At 44.6% G+C, this 22,748-nt stretch overlaps 1 protein-coding gene across 2 annotated transcripts in view; it reads left to right on the plus strand.

The window, feature by feature from the left end:
- The window catches only part of TFPT (TCF3 fusion partner), an 87,193-nt gene that overhangs the window by 23,540 nt on the left and 40,905 nt on the right, over positions 1-22,748 (plus strand). For both annotated transcript variants that reach the window (XM_073602312.1, XM_073602311.1), the window contains one exon: positions 22,233-22,303. In XM_073602312.1, the coding sequence (XP_073458413.1) occupies positions 22,233-22,303 (71 nt within the window). The remainder of the gene's footprint in view (positions 1-22,232; positions 22,304-22,748) is intronic.

The raw sequence follows: 22,748 nt of genomic DNA on the forward strand, positions 1-22,748 counted from the left end.
TAAACTGACCACGGTGTCAGGGCTCAGCAGCCATGATTATCGTGGTCAGTTTACATAGGGGAAGGGAGAAACTGGCAGGATCAGCCAGGCTTGTTAGGTGTTACAGGGGTCCAAATTACACAGCAAAAGCACTGTGCTGTATAAAATGCTTTAATGGAGCAGGATCCATATTTTTTTGAGGGGTTAACGCTTTAAGTGGTTCTAAGGCTGGAGGTTTTTTTTACCTTAATGTATTCTCTGCATTAAGGTAAAAAAAACCTTCTCTGTGCGGCTATTCCCCCAGCCCCCCATATACTTACCTGAGCCCGATCTCAATCCAGCGCTGTGCACAAGAGCAGCGGCTCTCTCCGCTCTCTCCCTCCTCATAGGCTCAGAGACAGCCGGAATTTGTGTGTTTGTGGACAGACAACTGGCTCGGGAGCAAGCCTGCATGAATGTCCAAACAACAAGTGCCTTCCTATGGAGAGCATGAGGTGGAGGGGAGATGAGCCAGGCAGAGACCCAAGAAATAGAGGATCAGGGCTGCTTTATGCAAAACCATTGCACAGGGCAGATAAGTTTGACATGTTTGTTATTTTAATGGAAAAAAAATAATCATGTGTTTACAATCACTTTAAGCAGAACTTCAGACAAAAATTATATCAAGATCTTTGCATACTTTTCGACTGGACTGGTCCAACAGACCGAGTCCGGCAGACAATTCGACCGCGTGTGGGCTTCATCGCACCTGCAGTGGACTTTTTCGGTCGAAAATCTGCCGGACTTTAGATTTGGAACATGTTTCAAATCTTTCCGACGGACTCGAGTCTGGTCAAAAAGTCCGCTCATCTGTGTGCTAGTCCGAAGGACGAAAACCAACGCTAGGGCAGCTATTGGCTACTGGCTATCAACTTTCTTATTTTAGTCCGGTCGTACGTCATCATGTACGAATCCGTCGAACTTTGGTGTGATCGTGTGTAGGAAAGTCCGTTGGAAGTCTGCCGAAAGTCTGTCGGATAGACCGTCGGACCAGTCCGGTCGAAGAGTCCGCTCATGTGTACACGGCATTACATTACCTAAGAGTCCCTTGCACAGCCGTGTGATTGTGGGTAGGACAGAGGAGAGAGAAGATGGCCAGTGCGGTGTCTCAGGTAGGCCTCATCAGTGCAGTCGAGGCCCATCCAGAACTTGGGAATCTGGCACATCCATTGCATGGTGACCATCTTAAAAAAAAAAAAAAAAAAAATCCTGGCAGGATATTAGTGCGGCAATAACTCCGGGCTGGGAACTGATGAGCAGCAGAGCCAGAAAGGAGACAAGTAAGTCTATTTTTATTGCATGCATGATCTGTGTATTGTAAATGAAGAATGCAGATTAACCCTTATCAACCCTTCTTTTCCACTTTTTCTTTAGGCAAAATTTTCCAGCACTTGGGGAAATCCCTTTGGGATCGAGTCAGGAGGGATCTAAAAGAGAAGGAGAAGGCAGCAAGGAGTGGAGCACCAGCCACTGCCTAAAAACGCCACGTCTACCACAACCATTGGGCCTTCTTGCGCCAAGTCATGATTAAAAACAACGGAGAGTACGTTTATTTTATTTTTTTTCCATTATATATTTCCCTATGTGCATTGCTTTGCAGGCGCTTTAAATTTTCCAGGGATATTGTTTAACTTTTTAAATTTTATTCTCTGCAGGACAACATTTAATATTGCTCAGCGAAGGGAGGAGGCTGTGGAAGAGCCACAGTTGGACAGACCCACCAGTGCAACGGACAGCACTGGCCACGCATCACCCCATGATATCAGTGTGGCAAGTGTCACAATTGAGGCCACACATGAGGTAACTGTCCATCCATTATGTCTGCCTGTCTATCTACATGCCAATCTAAACATTTTCGTTCTTTTGCAGGAATCCAGGGACTTGAAGTTGTCAGCTGGCAGCCAAGAACATGGGGAGGTGCGTAGTGGTGGCGGTGTTCGTGGGCGCAATCAGCGTCAGAGGAGGGGTGCAATATTGAGACAGAGGACAGGGTGCTAGCATTGCTGCAGGAGAGGTGCAGTGTGGATGCATTCTTGTATCCCAGCAACCCATGCGCCTGCTTCTGCCGCACCTTATATCACATCCTGGAGGATATTGGAGTAGACTAGGAGAAGCAGTGTATGGATCGCATGTATGGTATTGCTATGCAATACAGGCATGCCAAATTAAGTGGTGGGCCACCACCATGTGATTAATATTCTGCTTCTCAGGATCCCCCAATGGCCCCCGGGAACTCAGCAGCGCTAGCACCCCCCTATCAATATCAGCCCCCTCTTCAAAGCCAGCCACCCCCTATCCTGTCCCAGACTTCAATTTACCTGCCCACTCCCACTGTGAATTTCCACCTTCCAACAACCATTTTCATGAGGATCGAAAACCTCCCTCATATCCTGGACCCTGCTACCAGCATGAGTTTGAGCCTGAGCGCCAGAGCCAGTCATCATTCCCCCGTCCCCACATTCCTATGGTGATCAAGCATCCCCCTTCACCTATCACCAGTTGTGATGAACCCTGTTAGTTTGTTTTTGAAAAATAAATATGTGTTAAAAAATTTGTTATTATTATTTTGGGTTTTATATGATGCACAACAGCACTCATTTGCACTCTGCCTGGGGCAAACGTATGCTAAGCTCAAAAAGGGATAGCATACGCTTGCCTCACGCAGAGTGAAAAGGACCCTTTGCACTTCGCCTGGGATAAAGGTATGCTAAGTCCAACAAGGGCTAGCATACGCTTGCCTCACGCAGAATGAAAAGGATTCGTGGTACAATAGAAGAAAAATGGACATAAAAAGAACAAACCTGAATTTGAAGTGCTTTATTCAAACAAAAATACATTTTCTTTCTCGTACATCACGGGACACAGAGCCTCAGTAATTACTGATGGGTTATATAGGTATCACTAGGTGATTGGACACTGGCACACCCTAATCAGGAAGTTCAACCCCCTATATAATCCCTCCCCTTACAGGGATACCTCAGTTTTTACGCCAGTGTCTTAGGTGTTGGACGTGTAAAGATGTCCTGTGCTTAGCTCCAAAGGGAATATCCTATATCCTATACTGGGGCAAGCCAGGCGAACCGGATCCATTTCAAAGTGTCCTTTCTAGGCCGAATTGGATGGTACCCGGGCCTCGTGTCCGAAGAAACAAGGTTTTACCTGTAACGCTTCCTCTTTTTTTAGAGAGCTGGACCCCGCATTTCAGAAAATGGTTTTTCTAGTCTTATTTCTGGCCGGGTGCTTTACAGGCCCAGAACTGCGGATCCCCCTATCCGTAGGGGGCCCCAGTCTCTGAAGGTTTTCCAAACGGAGCCCACTGTGAGAGGTGAAGATTGGATCTGTATAACAGAACCCTGCGGCTGGATAAGGTAAGGGAGATTCCACAGAATTTTTTTATTCTAGTAGGTTTCTCCTTTAAGGTAAATGCATGCTATGCCTATTGTCGCCACCGGGGGCTGCCAAGAGCACATACCTTCTCATGCTGATGTCTGTCTCAGTGTTTCACGCTGCACAAGCTCCTCCAGCCGAGATCCAGGTAGGATGGAATGGGGTGTTCTCCTTTGGATATTCCCCACAGAATAGGGGGAGGCCGCAGGTGGTCTGTGAGGCGGTAGTATACCGCACTATCACCGCCGCCGCCATTGCCATCACTGCCGGCCTCTCTCCTTCCTTCCCCACCCCCAGCCTTTCCTCCATGCTTATCCAGGAGGGTCGGCTCGCGCGCGTTTTTTAAAAAACGAGGGGGGGGGGGCGGTAGAGTGGGGGGGGGTGGAGCGTCAGCGCGGCGTCCAGCGTGCTCAGACTCCCACATTGCCGGCTGCAAGGCTATAAGAGGCACACTTTACTGGTGCACACAGCCTTTGGAGGGACACAGAGCTGACGGTCGCATGTAAGGTGGGACACAGCCATTCTCCTAGGCAGCATTTACTAAGGAAACACCAGACTGGGCAGTTGGTAGCAGGGCTTTTGCCGGACTACATCGCTCAGCAGTCAGTGTTCATTTTGTGATACCTCCACCTTGTTGCTTTGCACTATGGGTAGAAGAGGTTCAAATACCCCAAGAACCAGAGGCTCTAGGGGATCTCCTTCAGGTTCTGAGGACCCCCTTTCTGCAGCATCCTCCCCCCTGAGGGGCCAGGGACGGCTAGTCAGGGAGAGCCGTTGGGGTCAGGGGCTACACCTGCTTCTGGCACTTCAGCCCCTATATACATTACACAGGAGGTTTTTTCCTCAACCATTAATGGTTTAGAGGAAAGATTAATGGCCATAATTGCATCTTCACTCAGTGGAAGAAAACGCACTAGGCCTTCCTCTGTTTCCCAGGACCCTCAGGCAGAGGAGCTCTGGGATAGGGGAGAAGAATCCCTTCAGAGGATCGGGATGGGACGGATGATTCCTCTTCTGAGGAATCAGGTGGAGGGGGACCCTCTTCGGCTTCCCAGGAGGAGAAGGTCTTAGTACAGATCCTTGCTGATTGGTCCCCTCCACATTTAAGTTGCCCGTATCTGAATCGGTTAAAGAACCCTCTTCTTTGGGGTCACTGAAACCTCCTCAAACAGCACATGCTTTTCCTGTTCATAATTTACTTGAAAAGCTCCTTTATTCTGAGTGGGATCACCCTGATAAATGTTTTTTTCTGCCGAAAGAGTTTTCAGCACTTTATCCTATGGAAGAAAAGTTTATTAAGATGTGGGGAATACCGGCCATTGACGCCGCCATTTCCTCCGTAAATAAAAATCTGACTTGTCCTGTAGACAATGTTCAGATGCTCAGGGATCCTGTGGATAAAAAGATGGAGTCCCTGTTGAAGGATGTTTTCTCCTTAGCAAGTTCAGTGGCTCAACCTGCAGTAGCAGCGATTGGAGTCTCTCAATACTTAAGAGACCATGTTAAGCAGGTCATCAAAGTTCTACCTGAACAGCAGGCCCAGGGGTTGGCTAACCTTCCAGCGGCCTTATGTTTTGTTGTTGATGCCATCAGAGATTCTATCATCCAAACCTCTCGGCTTTCACTTGGGTTGGTACATATGCGTAAAATCTTAAGGTTGAGAAATTGGTCAGCTGAAGCACCATGTAAGAAGCTTCTGGCTGGGTTTCCATTTCGTGGTGCAAGGTTGTTTGGAGAAGACTTGGATGATTATATCAAGAGAATCTCTTGTGGGAAAAGTACTCTCTTACCTGTTAAGAAGAAGAGTAAGCGTCCCTCTTTCAAACTGACTCTTTCCCCAGCGCCAGGAGCTTCAGCCTCCAGGCAGTCTCGACGGCCTCCTCCGTCTGGGTCCAGAGTCAAGAGTCAACCCCAGGGACAAAAGAAGTCCTGGGGGAAGAAGCCTACTAGGCAAAACACTAAGACCTCTTCATGAAGGGGTGCCCCCGCTCGCTCGAGTGGGGGAAGACTGCGACAGTTCTCAGAGCTCTGGCAGGAGGACTTCCAGGACAGATGGGTAATCTCCACGGTAACCTAAGGGTACAAACTGGAGTTCCAAGAATTTCCCTCTCCTCGGTTCCTCAGATCAAATGTCCCCAGGGATCCAGAGAAGAAGCAGTCGCTCCTTCTAGCGTTAGAGCGGCTTTTGTCACAAGAGGTCATTATGGTGGTTCCCACGAAGGATCAAGGATTGGGCTTTTATTCCAACCTTTTATGGTCCAAAAGCCAAATGGGGATGTCAGACCCATTCTGGATCTAAGGGATCTGAATCGATTCCTAAGGATTTGGTCCTTCCGCATGGAATCAATTCGGACAGTAGTCTCCATCCTGCAGGGAGGAGAATTTCTGGCATCGATAGACATCAGAGATGCATGTCTGCATGTGCCCATTTTTCCTGCTCATCAGAAGTTTCTGCGCTTCGAGATAGCAGGGCGTCATTTCCAGTTTGTGGCTCTGCCTTTCGGGACAGCCACTGCACCTCGAGTGTTTACAAAGATCTTGGCTCCTCCTCTGGCCAGATTAAGGGCCCAGGGTATAACTATCATAGCATACCTGGACGACCTTGCTCTTGATAGACTGGTCAGTAGCCTCTTTGAACGGGAACTTGAGGACCACAGTCAAGTATCTGGAACACCTAGGTTGGATTCTCAACCTAGAAAAATGTTTCCTAAAACCAGTAAGAAGACTGGAGTATTTGGGTTTGATCATAGATACAAGCCAGGAGAAAGTATTTCTATCTCAGGCAAAGATCACTGCTTTAAAGGAGCTGATTCTGGTAGTCAGGACCAAGAAGGGTCCTTCTGTCCGCCTTTGTATGAGGCTGCTAGGAAAGATGGTGTCTTCATTCGAAGCAGTTCCCTATGCTCAGTTTCATTCAAGACTGCTGCAACACAGTATCCTGTCGGCCTGGAACAAGAAGGTTCAGGCATTAGACTTTCCGACGCACCTGTCTCATGCTGTGCGTCAGAGCCTCAATTGGTGGTTAATACCCGAAAACCTGCAGAAGTTGGGGAACAGTTCTGGAACAGTCTGCGGTCCAGGGGGTATGGTCCAAAACCGAGAGGACCTCACCCATCAACATTCTGGAGATCCGTGCGGTATATTTAGCCCTAAAAGCCTGGACTCTCAGGCTACAGGGTTGCCCAGTCAGGATCCAGTCCGACAGTGCCACAGCAGTGGCTTATATCAATCATCAGGGAGGCACCAGGAGCCGAGCTGCTCAAAGAGAGGTGAACCAGATCTTAGTCTGGGCAGAGAAGCAGGTGCCATGCATATCGGCAGTCTTCATTCCAGGGATAGAGAACTGGCAGGCGGACTATTTAAGTCGCCAGCAGTTACTCCCAGGGGAATTGTTTCTGCATCCTGACGTCTTTTGGGCCATATGTCAAAGATGGGGGGTTCCAGATGTAGACCTCTTTGCATCCTGATTCAACAAAAAGATAGACAGATTTGTGGCAAGGACAAAAGATCCTCTTGCATGCGGGACGGATGCGTTGGTGACTCTGTGGCATCGGTTCTCACTGATTTATGCATTCCCGCCTATTCTGCTACTGCCATGACTCCTTCGCAGGATCAGGCAGGAAAGGAAGTCGGTACTTCTGGTAGCCCCCGCTTGGCCCAGGAGGACTTGGTATGCAGAAATAGTAAGGATGACGGTGGGTTCCCTGTGGACCCTACCGTTACGCCCAGACCTGTTGTCTCAAGGTCCAGTGCTCCATCCTGTCTTACAAATGCTAAATTTGAGGGTTTGGCTATTGAAACCCACATTTTGAGGAATCGTGGGCTTTCAGGTCCTGTAATATCTACCTTGATCAATGCAAGGAAGCCAGCTTCCAGAGTAATTTTATCATAGAGTCTGGAAAGCTTATGTATCCTGGTGTGAATCCAGGGGTTGGCATCCCAGAAAATATGTGATTGGTAAAATTCTTGATTTTCTACAATTTGGGATTAGAGATGAAGCTGGCCTTGAGTACCATCAAGGGCCAGGTCTCGGCCTTATCAGTATTATTTCAATGGCCACTTGCTTCACATTCTTTGGTCCGAAACTTTATGCAGTGGGTGACGCGTCTTAATCCTCCGGTTAAGGCGCCCCTAAACCCCTGAGACTTGAATTTGGTTCTGTCTGTTTTACAGAAACAGCCTTTTGAACCAATACGTCAGATTCCTTTGGTCTTGTTGACAAGAAAGTTAATTTTTCTGGTAGCCATTTCTTCTGCTAGAAGAGTATCAGAATTAGCAGCTCTTTCCTGTAAAGAGCCTTATTTGATTGTACACAAGGATAGAGTGGTATTGCGCCCTCATCTTAGTTTTTTACCGAAGGTGGTTTCAGATTTTCATCTAAACCAAGACATAATTCTGCCTTCCTTTTTTCCAGATCCCTGTTCTTCGGAAGAAAGGTCACTACATTCTTTGGATGTAGTAAGAGCAGTCAAGACCTATCTGGAAGCAACTGCTCAGATTCGCAAAACGGATGTTTTGTTCGTGCTGCCAGAGGGTCCCAATAGAGGACAGGCAGTGTCAAAAGCTACCATTTCTAAATGGATTCGACAATTGATTAGTCAGGCTTACGGTTTGAAACAGAAGATTCCTCCGTTTCAGATCAAGGCACATTCCACAAGGGCTATTGGTGCTTCGTGGGCAGTGCATCACCGTGCCTCTATGGCTCAAATCTGCAAGGCCGCAATCTGGTCTTCAGTCCATACATTCACCAGATTTTATCAGGTGGATGTGAGAAGGCATGAGGATATCGGCTTTGGGCGTAGTGTGCTGCAGGCAGTGATACAGGGTCCTCAGGTCTGATTGCACCCTACTTGGTTGTGGTTCCCCTCCCCTCAGATAGCATTGTTCTGGGACATCCCATCAATAATTACTGAGGCTCTGTGTCCCGTGATGTACGAGAAAGAAAATAGGATTTTTTATAACAGCTTACCTGTAAAATCCTTTTCTTTTGATGTACATCATGGGACACAAAGGTCCCGCCCCTCTTCTAATACACTTATATTGCTTTGCTACAAAACTGAGGTATCCCTGTAAGGGGAGGGATTATATAGGGGGTTGAACTTCCTGGTTAGGGTGTGCCAGTGTCCAATCACCTAGTGATACCTATATAACCCATCAGTAATTACTGAGGCCCTGTGTCCCGTGATGTACATCAAAAGAAAAGGATTTTACAGGTAAGCTGTTATAAAAAATCCTATTTTTACAAGACAGAAAGCAGAACTCATTGATAAAATGTCAACTTTTTTTTTTTTTTTTTTTTTTTTTACACGTAATCATTTTGCCATGATAACTCTCCATCAGGTGATACGAAAAATTCTGCAAACTGATTGCAGATGGTCATGACACGTACCGTTGACCACAAGTCCATAAATTGTACTGGCTGACTTTGGTTACTGGGCTCCGATTTAACATTTAACTCTCATTGTCCCGCAGAAAGTTATTATTATTAAAGATTATTAAAAAAAAAAGGACGTCAATTTTGTTTGAGAGCCACGTCGCACGATCGCGCAATTGTCAGTTAAATCGACGCAGTGCCGAATCGCAAAAAGTGCTCTGGTCAGGAAGGGGGTAAATTCTTCCGGGGCTGAAGCAGTTAAATCTTTCTTATGGTACTGCACTATGAGATGTGCTAAAGACCGAAAAAGTCCGCTGCAGGTCCGATGAAGCCCACACACAGTCGAATTGTCCGCCGGACTCAGTCTGTCTGAAAAGTCTGCTCGCGTGTACGCGGCATAATAGTACAGAGGCCATATACCTGGGGAGAATATCAATTGCAGGCACTCACAGACAGACATCTCTTCCGGCCATTAGCCTCAAGCCCTCAGGTAAAACTTTCACGTATACTCTAGTTTTACCTTATTTCATTACGTGGCTCCCGAGGGGTCTTGCTCCACAAACTGACAGACTTCCGCCGTCCGTGAGTGTCCTCCTGTATCCCGCGAGGACCGTGGTATGCAGGGGAGACGGGGGGCGGAGACGAAGGGGGGCGGACACAAGCCAGTGAGAACGGGCTCCCAGTGCTCTCCTCTACTCCCTTCTCTTACACCGGGTATTCCCGGGGTCTCCTTCCCGGCTTGCTCCGCTCCATCCTCTCTTACAATTAGCGGGTTCCTGAGGCTGTCATTTAGTGGTGCGTCGGCGGTCTCGCACACTGCTCTGCTCCCGCTGGTTCTCCAGAGCCTCCTCCATGCGCTCTCAGCAGGCTCCTCCCCTATCTCATCCATGTCACGTCTGCAACGCTGCGACCCCTCAGTGTTATAACTGTATGGGGGATGGGATTTAATAGGAGAGGAGACATACAGTATATAGTTTTCCTACTTAGTAGGAACAAACTGTATGGTTCCTCTTCCCTGACAGCACAGGGATTGGTGTGTTTACACACACAAATCCCCGTACTGGCGCTCGTGCACACGCTCGTGCCCCCGGCCACTCATATTGGGTCCCCCGCCGTGCAGCGGGTCGCGTGCCCTATGGTGGCCGCTAAAGGGAAGGACGTACCCGTATTGGATTTCGCCCACGGGAGCCATTCTGCCACAGTATATCTGCGTGAGCCGGTCGGGAACCAGTTAACCTACAGACTGTCATGCCCCCTCCCTCTTGTTTTTCATAGACTGTCACTCTCCCTCCCCTTTATTTTTCATGGCCAATTGCTATACAGCTGAGATCTTGATATCTACTAGTTCTGATGTGTTTATTGTTTTCTGTTTTATACATGCTTAAGATAGTAACACATTTATGGCAAAAGTAATCTAGGTTGATGCAAATGAAGTGCAACAGGGTTTGTAGTTGTCACATTTAAAAAAAGATGAGGTTAAAAGAATCTTGTAAAGGCCCCATTAATATTTATACTGCTTTGTACTATGATGGAAACCGAAGGCTAGCATACCCCTTTAAATATATTATTGCTTCTGTAGTTAAAAATAGGAAACAAGTCCTATAGAGAAAGAGGAAGTCTTGTTTCAGTCTTGTGCTAACCGCAAGCCAGAGTCTGGGACAAAGTGATGTAATAACCTGTTTACTGATAACCACTTGCCGCCCAGCCGCCGTCATTATAATGCGGCAGGTCGGCACAATCCCGCGAACTGTCATAGCTGCACGTCGGCTCCTTTAAGCGGGATAGCGCACAAGAGGCAGAACTGGGACGTGTGTGTAAACACACAAATCCCTGTTCTGTGAGGAAAGGAGAGGCAGATCGTGAGTTCCTAATAGCTAGGAACCACGATCTGTCATCTCCTATAGTCAGTCCCCTCCCCCTACAGTTAGAACACACAGTCAGGGAACACAGTTAACCCCTTGATCGCCCCCTAGTGTTAACCCCTTCCCTGCCAGTGACATTTACACAGTAATCAGTGCGTTTTTACAGCACTGATCACTGTATAATTGTCAGTGGTTTCAAAAATGTGTCAAAAGTGTCCGCCATAATGTCGCAGTCCTGATAAAAATCGCAGATCGCCATTACTAGTAAAAAAAAAATAATAATAAAAATTACATAAATCCCCTATTTTGTAGACGCTATAACATTTGCGCAAACAAATAAATATACACTTATTGCGATTTTTATTACCTAAAATATGTAGAAGAATACATATCGGCCTAAACTGAGAAAAAAATTAGCTTTTTTGAAAAAAAATTGGGGATATTTATTATAGCAAAAAGTACAAAATATTGTGTTTTTTTTCAAAATTGTCGCTCTTTTTTTGTTTATAGCGATGAGATGATCAAATACCACCAAAAGAAAGCTCTATTTGTGGGGGAAAAAGGACGTCAATTTTGTTTGGGTACAGCGTCGCACGGCCACGCAATTGTCAGTTAAATCGACGCAGTGCCGAATCGCAAAAAATGGCCTGTCATTGAGCAGCCAAATCTTCCAGGGCTGAAGTGGTTAAAGAACTGTCAGTACATTGTCAGGCGAGGTATGTTATGAATAATATGTCTATGCATTGGGGAGGTGTTTAGCCTGGCCTGGCCTGGCCTGGCCTGGCCTGGCCTGGATTGGAGGTAAACCATGAGTTGGCGGGCCTGGCTATATTCTGATTGTATCCTCACAACACATCGTAGGAAGCACCTCCATGGTTAACAGAGGACAGAATTAAAATTAGACTTGGGAAACTTAACATTAATAAATCACCGGGACCAGATGGCTTGCACCCCAGGGTACTTGGGGAACTCAGTCAAGTAATTGCCAGACCATTGTTCCTAATTTTTACTGACAGTCTACTGACTGGAGAAAAGCCAATGTAGCACCAATATTTAAAGCGGAGTTCCACACAAAACTGGAACTTCCGCTTTTCGGAACCCTCCCCCCCTCCGGTGTCACATTTAGCACCTTTCAGGGGGGAGGGGGGTGCAGATACCTGTCTAAGACAGGTATTTGCACCCACTTCCGGCATAGACTCCCATGTGAGTCTATGCCTCTTCCTGTCAGTCCGCGCTGTCTCCTGGGAAACACACAGCTCCCAGGAGATAGCGGGGACCAGTTACGATGCGCAGCGCGACTCGCGCATGCGCAGTAGGGAACAGGGAAGTGAAGCCGCAACGCTTCACTTCCTGATTCCCTCACCTAGGATGGCGGCGGCAGCTGCCGAGAACCGAGCGGGTTCTCGGCGTCGCCTGCCGACATCGCTGGACCCTGGGACAGGTAAGTGGCCATGTATTAAAAGTCAGCAGCTGCAGTATTTGTAGCTGCTGGCTTTTAATATTTTTTTTTTTTTTTGGCGGTTTAGGTGGACCCCAGCTTTAAAAAGGGCCCAAAATACATCCCTGGGAACTACAGACCAGTTGGCCTAACATCACTAGTATGTAAACTCTTGGAGGGGATGATAAGGGACTATATACAAGATTTTAGTAATGAGAATGGTATCATTAGCAGTAATCTGCATGGATTCATGAAGAATCGTTCTTGCCAAACCAATCTATTAACCTTCTATGAGGAGGTGAATTGCCATCTAGATAAAGGAAGGCCCGTAGACGTGGTGTATCTGGATTTTGCAAAAGCATTTGACACAGTTCCCCATAAACGTTTACTGTACAAAATAAGGTCCGTTGGCATGGACCATAGGGTGAGTACATGGATTGAAAACTGGCTACAAGGGCGAGTTCAGAGGGTGGTGATAAATGGGGAGTACTCGGAATGGTCAGGGGTGGGTAGTGGGGTCCCCCAGGGTTCTGTGCTGGGACCAATCCTGTTTAATCTATTCATAAACAACCTGGAGGATGGGGTAAACAGTTCAATCTCTGCATTTGCGGATGATACTAAGCTAAGCAGGGCAATAACTTCTCTGCAAAATGTGGAAACCTTGCAAAAAGATCTGAACAAATTAATGGGGTGGGCAACTACATGGCAAATGAGGCTCAATGTAGAAAAATGTAAAATAATGCATTTGGGTGGCAAAAATATGAATGCAATCTATACACTGGGGGAGAACCTCTCAGGGAATCTAGGATGGAAAAGGACCTGGGGGTCCTAGTAGATGATAGGCTCAGCAATGGCATGCAATGCCAAGCTGCTGCTAACAAAGCAAACAGAATATTGGCATGCATTAGAAAGGAGATAAAACGATAATTCTCCCGCTCTGTAAAACTCTGGTCTGGCCACACCTAGAGTATGCTGACCAGTTCTGGGCACCATTCCTCAGGAAGGATGTACTGGAAATGGAGCGAGTACATAGAAGGGCAACAAAGATAACCAAGGGTCTGGAGGATATTAGTTATGAGGAAAGGTTGCGAGCACTGAACTTATTCTTTCTGGAGAAGAGAAGCTTGAGAGGGGATATGATTTCAATTTACAAATACTATACTGGTGACCCCACAATAAGGATAAAACTTTTTCGCAGCAGGGAGTTTAACAAGACACGTGGCCACTCATTAAAATTAGAAGAAAAGAGCTTTAACCTTAAACTACATAGAGGGTTTTTACTGTTATGCCCCGTACACACGGTCGGACATTGATCGGACATTCCGACAACAAAATCCTAGGATTTTTTCCGACGGATGTTGGCTCAAACTTGTTTTGCGTACACACGGTCGCACAAAGTTGTCGGAATTTCCGATCGCCAACAACGCGGTGACGTCAACCACGTACGACGAGACTAGAAAAGGCCAGTTCAGAACCAAGCGCGCCACCCTTTGGGCTCCTTTTGCTAATCTTGTGTTAGTAAAAGTTTGGTGAGAGACGATTTGCGCTTTTTCAGACTCGTGGCTTTCAGATCGTTTTCTGCGGTTCAGTTTGTGCTTGTGGGTTTGTATCTGCTCTTCAATGCGTGCAAGCAAGCTACGCGTGACTTTGTCATTGTGTTCTTGTTCGTTCCTGTTTTTCAGGTCGCTCTTCACAGGCCTTGCTGTTCTTCAGTGCGTTCTGCTACTTCGTTCTGAGCAGCCGACCATTTTCTAGCCATGTTGCGTATACGTACTCCTCGTAGAGTTCGTGCTGTGCGGGGGCTTGGTGTTGGGGTCCTGACCTTGACACAAGTCCAGTCCATGAACAGGGTGGGGAGGAGTTCATGGACCAAGAATTGGTTGCTTCAGCGTGACCAGTTCTCTCATATGCCTTTGCTCCGTGAGATCCGTGAGAATAATCCTGATGATTTCAGGAACTTTCTCAGGATGACGGACCCCGTATTTCACCGTTTGTTGGCTTTGCTCACCCCCTATATCAGCAGGCAGGATACCTGCATGAGGCAAGCCATCACTCCGGAGCAGAGGCTAGTCGCTACCCTGTGGTACTTGGCGACAGGGAGAAGCCTGCAGGACTTGAAGTTCTCAACAGGCATCTCCCCCCAGGCTCTGAGGATCATTATCCCAGAGACCTGTTCTGCCATCATCCAGGTCCTGCAGAAGGAGTATATGAAGGTAAGATTTTTATCCTTTAATATCACATTTTATTGTATTGAATGTTTGCTAATATATTGTATTTCTTTCCTCATTCCCTAATTACCATGATTGTAATATGCTGTGAATGTCCCCTTTGTTCTCATGCATGCTGGATTTTTATGTAATTTTTTTTTAGTCCTTCATACATATTTGCCTTCACGAACCTCCCCAGCATGTTCTCCTGGCCCTATATTCACCTCATGTAGTCACTTAACAATGTATTTTATCAGCTCCATAGTAGTGCTTTACCCCAAACACCCCCTAAAATGTTTAGAAATCTGATTTGTGCTTTAAATTCAGGCAGAGTGCCAGAGGCTTTTTTTTGTAGTGTCCCCAAATCATTTTTATTAACCCTCCCTCCCCCCAACTGCTAAGTCAGCTGATCCCAATTCTCTATCTATCCTCAATCCTCTATCTGCTGACTTTGCCAAACCCATACACACTATACCCACCTCTTTTGTGGTCAAATGTATGGATGAATTCCCCAAAGCATGTAGTGCAAGGGCCTGCCTGTATACTTTCAAATGGTACTGTTTAAAGTTTTTGTATCCTATTATTATCTTGATAGGGAATAGCAGAATGTCCAAATGTGCTCAAATGTGTACAGTGTGTATTTATATCTTTGTATTCTGACACTTCTTACCTGTCCAGTGGGCTGCCAATAGTGTAACTAAGGAGGGGCTGTTCCAAGTAATACCCTGTATTTAGGCATTCATCTCTCAATGAAGTGAAGAGGGTTACCTGTCCAAGATTCCCCCCCCTATAATGTTAGAAATGGCCCATGAGAGGGGGTGGGGGGGGGGTATCATAGGTGTACCTTATACTTTTGGTGTTGTAAAATTCCCCTTAGTAAATGTTATCTGGATGTTGGCCAAGAATGTTTGTGTCTAATCTGCTTTCCATGTTTATGTGCAAAAATACTAAGTTTTTTTTGTTTTCCTCAACAGTTTCCTTCCACGCCACAGGAATGGCAGACTGTGGCCTCCCACTTTGCCCAGCGGTGGGACTTTCCTAACTGCGGAGGGGCAATTGATGGGAAACACGTCCACATCATCCCACCACCCAACTCGGGGTCATTCTATTATAATTACAAGGGGTTCAATAGTATTGTGATGTTGGCGGTGGTGTCAGCTAATTACGACTTCCTGTATGTGGACGTGGGGAAGAATGGCGGATGTCCAATGGTGGAGTCATCGCCCAGACGGAGTTTTACAGGCATCTCCAGAATGGCAGCTTGGACTTGCCACCTCCAGAAGAGAATGTGGAAGGACTCCAATTCGTCTTCGTTGCGGATGAAGCATTTGCGCTGGGGGACCATCTTATGCGGCCATTCCCGATGAGGACCCTCACCCCGGAACAGAGGGTTTTTAATTACCGGCTGGCCAGAGCCAGAAGAGTGGTGGAGAACACATTTGGAATCATGGCCAGCCGGTTCCGCCTATTTCTGACACCCATCCATATGGCGGAGTATAAACTTAATCATATAATCCTGGCGTGCTGTGTTCTACATAACTTTTTACGCCAACATTCTACCAAATATGCTGGCTCAGTTGGGCCTGAGGCTGGAATGATAAATGAAACAACCCTGACGGCGCTTGAAAGTGGCCGTCCTGGCTTGCCCTCCCTGAGTGCCCGTGATGTCCGGTTAAGATACCTTGAGTTCTTTGCGGGTAGGGGGGCCAGCAATATGCCAGACAATTTGTGAACCCTTTATCAAATAAAATCCAAAAAAAAGCAAATCTTTGGTGACATTTACTGCTTGTGTTTATTTTAGCTGACCCTGACAGAAATGTGGGAAATCCTGAAAATGGCGTGATTGTGTAACCTTATACAAAGCACTGTTGGGTGTTATTTACTAAAGGCAAAGACACTTTGCACTACAAGTGCACTTGAAACTGCACTTGTAGTGCAAAGAGGATTTGCCCCTTAGGAAATAACCCCCATTTTCACAGAAAGCAGCAATTACATCACCACAAAAGTGTTGTAGCATTGAGACAATAATCCACACATTCTTGATTAACAATATTTTTAATACCTGCACAATCACATGTGCATTTAGAAAAGGTTTTTAAAACAAACCAACATGTTTGTTGTATAACAATTTTTTGGGTGGCATTATCAAAAATAGAAATGTCCATTTAAGATAAAACAGGCATGTGTAAAACCAACAAGAAAGACACAAATCTTGAACTTACAAAGTTCACATTTGGTAGAACTTGAAGGCAATATCAGACATGAGTATATAGGAACTGTGTTTGATATTGCGTTCAGATGGGGTGAAGTCACCCCAGGAAAAGCCAAATTTGGAAGATGCACACAAATTTGCCAATGTCAACATGTGCTAGCTGCCATCACGGGAGATCAAGGGATGTGTTTTGGGGAGAAACCCCTTCCTCTCAGCTACTTTATTATTGAGGAAGGGGTTGCACCCCCAAAACGCTTACATTTATCTCCCATGATGGCAGATAGCACATGTTGGCACACTGTGTGCATCCTCCAAATTTGGCTTTTCTAAAAATCGCTAAAACATTTTGAACTTTGTAGCACACAAAAGAAGAAAGTGATTTGGAGGGGCTTTAAACTTGCCCCAAAACATCAATGATGTTTTTATTTTTTTGAATAACATCATTAATGTTTTTCTTGAGGTTTTCCAATTCTAAATTACACCCCATGATCTCCCCGATCAGGATCTGGGCACTTTCTGATGTGAAAGGATCTGGATCCACAACATTACGATCACCTAAAAAGAGAGAAACCAAACAAAAACAGGTATCAAAAATATGCCGGCATCCATCTCTTACCTGAGCCTGTGGTCGCAGACACTCACCTGTTGCGGTGACTAGTTCCACCACATCATCTTCCTCCTGCTCTTCTTGGGTTGGGGGGATTTGTAAAACAAAAATGGTATACTTAGCACACAGATATTTGATGGCAGAACTATAAATAGGAAACATTGCTTGGAAGTGGGGTACAATTGTCAATTTTGTTCCAAAATGTAGCATTTTCAGTGTCCTTTGTCAAGCTGCAATACTTTACCTGTTTAGTACAAGCTTCACAGATTGAGACCCCCCCTATAGTATACACTGGAGCACCTGTGTGCCCCCCCTAATAAAAAATGGTGTTCTGGTGTCCCACACTAGTGCTCCAGTGTCCACATCTGAAAACAGCTGCTCAGTGTCCTCTCCTTACACAGAATCTAGTTTGCATTTCATTCTAGTAACAAAGCCATCTACACAACCAAATTCGTTTCATACAAGTAGGGAGTAAAAAATGTGGCCAAATGCATATGGCCAAAACAATGGTGTTTTATAGGCCGAAAGAAAAATGTTTGATACAAACGAATAATGTGCCCATGAACATGAAAGTTGCCATTTTAAAATGTACACTTTTAAGAAAAGCACATGGAGCACCACGAGTGTAATAAACACAAAAAGAATAGAACACAGCACAACTACTTACTTTTTTGCAGCACTCACCGGATCTTTCTGTACTGCTCATGTTCTCGTAATTTGAGGTCCGACCACCGTTTCCTGAGCTGATCTTTCGATCGTCGTACCCCGAAATTCCGGTGCAGACTCCTGACCATTTTCGCCATGGTCTTGGCCTTTCTGACGTTGGGGTTGGGGTAAGGTCCATACTTTCCATCATAGTCGGCCTTCTTCAGGATGTCCAACATCTCCCCAAAGGACATATTTGAGGCCTTAAATACAAACCTAAAATAAAAAAAAAACTGCCTTTAAAAAAAAAAAAAAAAAACAACAAAAAAACTAAAAATATTTTTGTCAGATGTGACAAATCAAAATATATTAAGGGAATCCCGATAAATAATAAAGAAATAAGTTTGTGAGAAGTCTGTGTGAACATGAGCAGCAAAACGACTTCATTCTTCTTACATTATAAAGAAGAAGAGAGTACGCTGTATTAAACCATTTTAACATTGCACCGTGACGAAAGTGTTGTATCCATTGCGAACGCTAAGTTTACCAGACCGAGCTGTTCCGTCTCGGAATTTCCTCTGAGCATGCGTGGCACTTTGTGCATCGGAACAGGCCACACACGGTCGGAACTGGCGCGATCGGATTTTGTTGTCGGAAAATTTTATAGCCTGCTCTCAAACTTTGTGTGTCGGAAAATCCGATGGAAAATGTCCGATGGAGCCCACACACGGTCGGAATGTCTGACAACACGCTCCGATCGGACATTTTCCATTGGAAAATCCGACCGTGTGTACGGGGCATTAGAGTGGCAAGGATGTGGAATTCCCTTCCACAGACGGTGGTCTCAGCGGGGGACATCGATAGTTTCAAAAAACTATTAGATAAGCACCTTAACGACCACAACATACAGGGATAATACTGACATAAAATCACACACATAGGTTGAACTTTATGGACTTGTGTCTTTTTCGACCTCACCTACTATGTATACTATAAAATATGCTGTACCCGGAAATAAACTGAGCAGTGAATGAATTCTGATCTCTGTTGGGTCATTATATATATATATATATATATATATATATATATATATATATATTGCTCTCTGCGCAGGTCTGAGTATGGGGAATGGAGAAGTGCCAGCTATCAGGTTAGTAAACAAGGGAAATAGAGTTGCTAACAGTTACAGTGTGGGCCGGCTGTGCAGAATCACGTATCTGTGTGTGTGTGTATATATATATTGGAAAAAATCTACACACCCCTGTTAAAATATCGGGTTCCTAAGAAAATGAGACAAAGATAAATCATTTCAGAAGTTTTTTCCACCTTTTAATGTGACCTATAAACTGTACAACTCAGTTGAACAACAAACTGAAATCTTTTAGGTAGAGGGAAGTTAAAATAAAAAAAAAAATATATGGTTGCATAAGTATGCACACCCTTAAACTAATACTTTGTTTTTATTACAGCACTCAGTCTTTTTGGGTATGAGTCTATCAGTATGGCACATCTTGACTTGGCTTGACTTTACAAGTCACATTAAAAGGTGGAAAAAGTTCTGAAATGCTTTCTTTGTCTAATTTTTTTACATCACAGAAACCTGACATTTAACCAGGGGTGTGTAGACTTTTTATATCTGTGTGTGTGTATGTAGATATCTCTCTCTCTTCTCTCTCTCTCTCTCTCTCTCTCTCTCTCTCTCTCTCTCTCTCTCTCTCTCTCTCTCTCTCTCTCTCTCTCTCATCTCTCTCTCTCTCTCTCTCCATCTCTCTCTCTCTCTCTCTCTCTCTCTCTCTTCTCTCTCTCTCTCTCTCTCTCTCTCTCTCTCTCTCTCTCTCTCTCTCTCTCTCATATATATATATATTCTGCATTTCCAGGTAGGGGGTGTGCACGTGCCCGCCTGGCTCTGCTGTCACTGGCTCCAGCACATGCAGATCGGCAGTTCCCAGCCAATGATTTATGGACGGAACCCGACGATCGTCGGAGCAAGTGACAGGAGAGAGCTTTGTGTATGTAAACAACACAAAGTTCTTTTATAACAGCGTTGATGTGCCGGTTTTTGTTTGCCTGTTGAAAGGTTAGTACCCCTTGATAGGTACACTTCTGCTGGCCAGTCTACATTCAACCTGTAATGTGTGCGAGTGCTCGGAAATAAGACGACAGACACATATCGTTCTTCAGTCTATATTCATCTGTATTCAGGTCAGGACAGCTTATATACAGTTAAGAAAGGGGATGAGACATTAGTCCCCTGGACCAATAGAAAATATGCAGATATTAAAGAAACAATAGATATGTACCTAATATTAAACAGTCCTCTATGATAATGACAACAAGAAACAGATGTACAGTATATATGCACACTCACTGATTTACCTTAGCATAAGCTCCTTTCACACTTGTGCGACTTGTCCTGCAACTTTGGGCAGAGTCGCATGACAAGTCGTACTCCATGATTACCATTCATATCTGTTCAAATTTCAAGTCGCATCTCCAAATTTGTGATGATTTAGCAATGATCTTACATTAGTATTATAGGAGAATATCGATTATCTTGTTCTATGTTGATTCATTAATCATGCTACTACTGTATATTCTACGTAGAGTTGTGCTCATCTCAGTGGCTTAGTGGTTTGCACTCCTGCCTATAAACACTCTGACCATGGGTTCAAATCACAAGCATGATATCACCTGCTTAAATTTTCAACATTGTATGCTAAAAATAGGCGAATGCCTATAAGCCACTGCCACATCTGCATGGTTGTTTCCATAATATAATATAATATCAAATGCATACAATGGTATGTAATTTTTCAAAAACATTATTGTAAGGAATTAAAAGAATGAAACACTGGTAAACGTATTTTCTAAGTATGATTGTGCTCAGCTCAGTAGGATAGTGGTCTTCACTCCTACCTTGAAAGACTCATACCATGGGTTCAAATCCCAAAGATGGTATCACCTACTGAAAGCTTGCATTGTACCCAGCAGCATATGCTGAAAATAGGCGAATGCCCAATAGCGCATGCCACATCAGTTTGGTTGATTCCATAATATTAACTCTTCAAATGCATGCAATGATATATAAGTATTCAAAAATATTATGGTGTTGAATTCCAAAAATCACACACTAGTTAACGTGCAGGGTTTTAGTTTACGTTTTTTGTTTTTTTCCACTTGTGCACTGGAAAAATCAACACCGTTACCTTAGGTGGGTGGTAGGTTGGCTGGGATTTTAACTCATAACCTGAATGCTTTGTAGGTATCAGTGCTCACCACCAAGCCAGTGTGTTAGGTATGCTGAGACTTGCATAATAGTGTAGTATGATTAAAGAATGAACATAAATAATTACTGATTTATAGTGTCTCCTAAAAAAACTAAATTAAAAAAAAAAAAACATATAACAGATATGTAACTGTATTGCCCCGTACACACGGTCAGATTTTCCGATGGAAAATGTACGATCGGAGCGTGTTGTCGGAAATTCCGACCGTGTGTGGGCTCCATCGGACATTTTCCATCGGATTTTCCGACACACAAAGTTGGAGAGCAGGAGATAAAATTTTCTTACAACAAAATCCGCTGTCGGAAATTCCGATCGTGTGTACACAAATCCGACGGACAAAGTGCCACGCATGCTCAGAATAAATAGAGATGAAAGCTACTGGCCACTGCCCCGTTTATAGTCCCGACGGTTTATAGTCCCGACGTACATGTTTTACGTCACCGCGTTTAGAACGATCAGATTTTCCGACAACTTTGTGTGACCGTGTGTATGCAAGACAAGTTTGAGCCAACATCCGTCGGAAAAAATCCTAGGATTTTGTTGTCGGAATGTCCGAACAAAGTCCGACCGTGTGTACGCCCTATAAATGTTTTGAATACATGTAACTTTACAGAGTAGCAGACATTACTAATTCATAACTGCATTCGTTAGCAAAAGAAGAAAACAAACTAGGAATACTAATTGGAAAATGCATAAATACATGCACACGAGGTAGAGCAGATCTCACATAAGAATGTTTTATTCACATACATGTGATCATGGCTGCAGTGCAGTTCCATATAGTAAATTTGTTAGCAATTGCCACTTGCAAATTCGCGGATATGCCGATCTGACATTTACAAAGGCATGTTCGCCGGTGTACTTTTCCATTCACATGTTCACCTAGTTGAAGTCTTAATTGGCTTAATTGGGAGTAACTAAATGTAGAGTGACCATTACTTCCCGTTTTTTTTAGTAAATGAACCCCACAGTGTGCATTTTTTGTAAATTGATGTTTAATGCCATACTTAGTTCTGTGGCTTTCAAAAAAAATTTTCCTTTTAAAAGTTCAAATGTCTGCACACTGAGTCGGTATAGATGGATACTGTGACTTGCCATGGACAAATATATGTGGTCACCTGCTGCACTGTGTAGTTATGGCTTCTGTTGAACAAAATAAAAACTGAACTTTTTTCACTTTCTATAAATTTTTCAGGTCAATGAGCAAATACTCAACAGACTCCATCAAGTGCAGAAAATAATGAGATGTCTGAAGCAAGAGAGAAGGTACTTATTTTACTTAAAGCACTCCTGTCACATTGTAATGCAGAGTAAATTGTTCCCACAGATGCAAAGCAGGCATCTTCTGGTGCCAAATCTTACCTTTTAATACACCTGCCTGTCTTCCACTGAGGGTTAAGGCACTGCTAGAAAATAATGGTGGCCACACAAAATATTGACACTTTAGGCCCAATTTGTACATTTTCACTTAGGGGTGTACTCACTTTTGTTGCTGGCGGTTTAGACATTAATGGCTGTGTGAGTTATGTTGAGGGAACAGCAAATTTACACAGTTATACAAGCCGTGCACTCACTACTTTACATTGTAGCAGTGTAATTTATTCAGTGTTATAACATGAAACATACAGGTAAAAGCCAGTAAATTAGAATATTTTGAAAAACTTGATTTATTTCAGTAATTGCATTCAAAAGGTGTAACTTGTACATTATA

The sequence above is a fragment of the Aquarana catesbeiana genome, linkage group LG10 (assembly GCF_042186555.1).
Source record: "Aquarana catesbeiana isolate 2022-GZ linkage group LG10, ASM4218655v1, whole genome shotgun sequence".
Classification (NCBI taxonomy): Eukaryota; Metazoa; Chordata; class Amphibia; order Anura; family Ranidae; genus Aquarana; species Aquarana catesbeiana.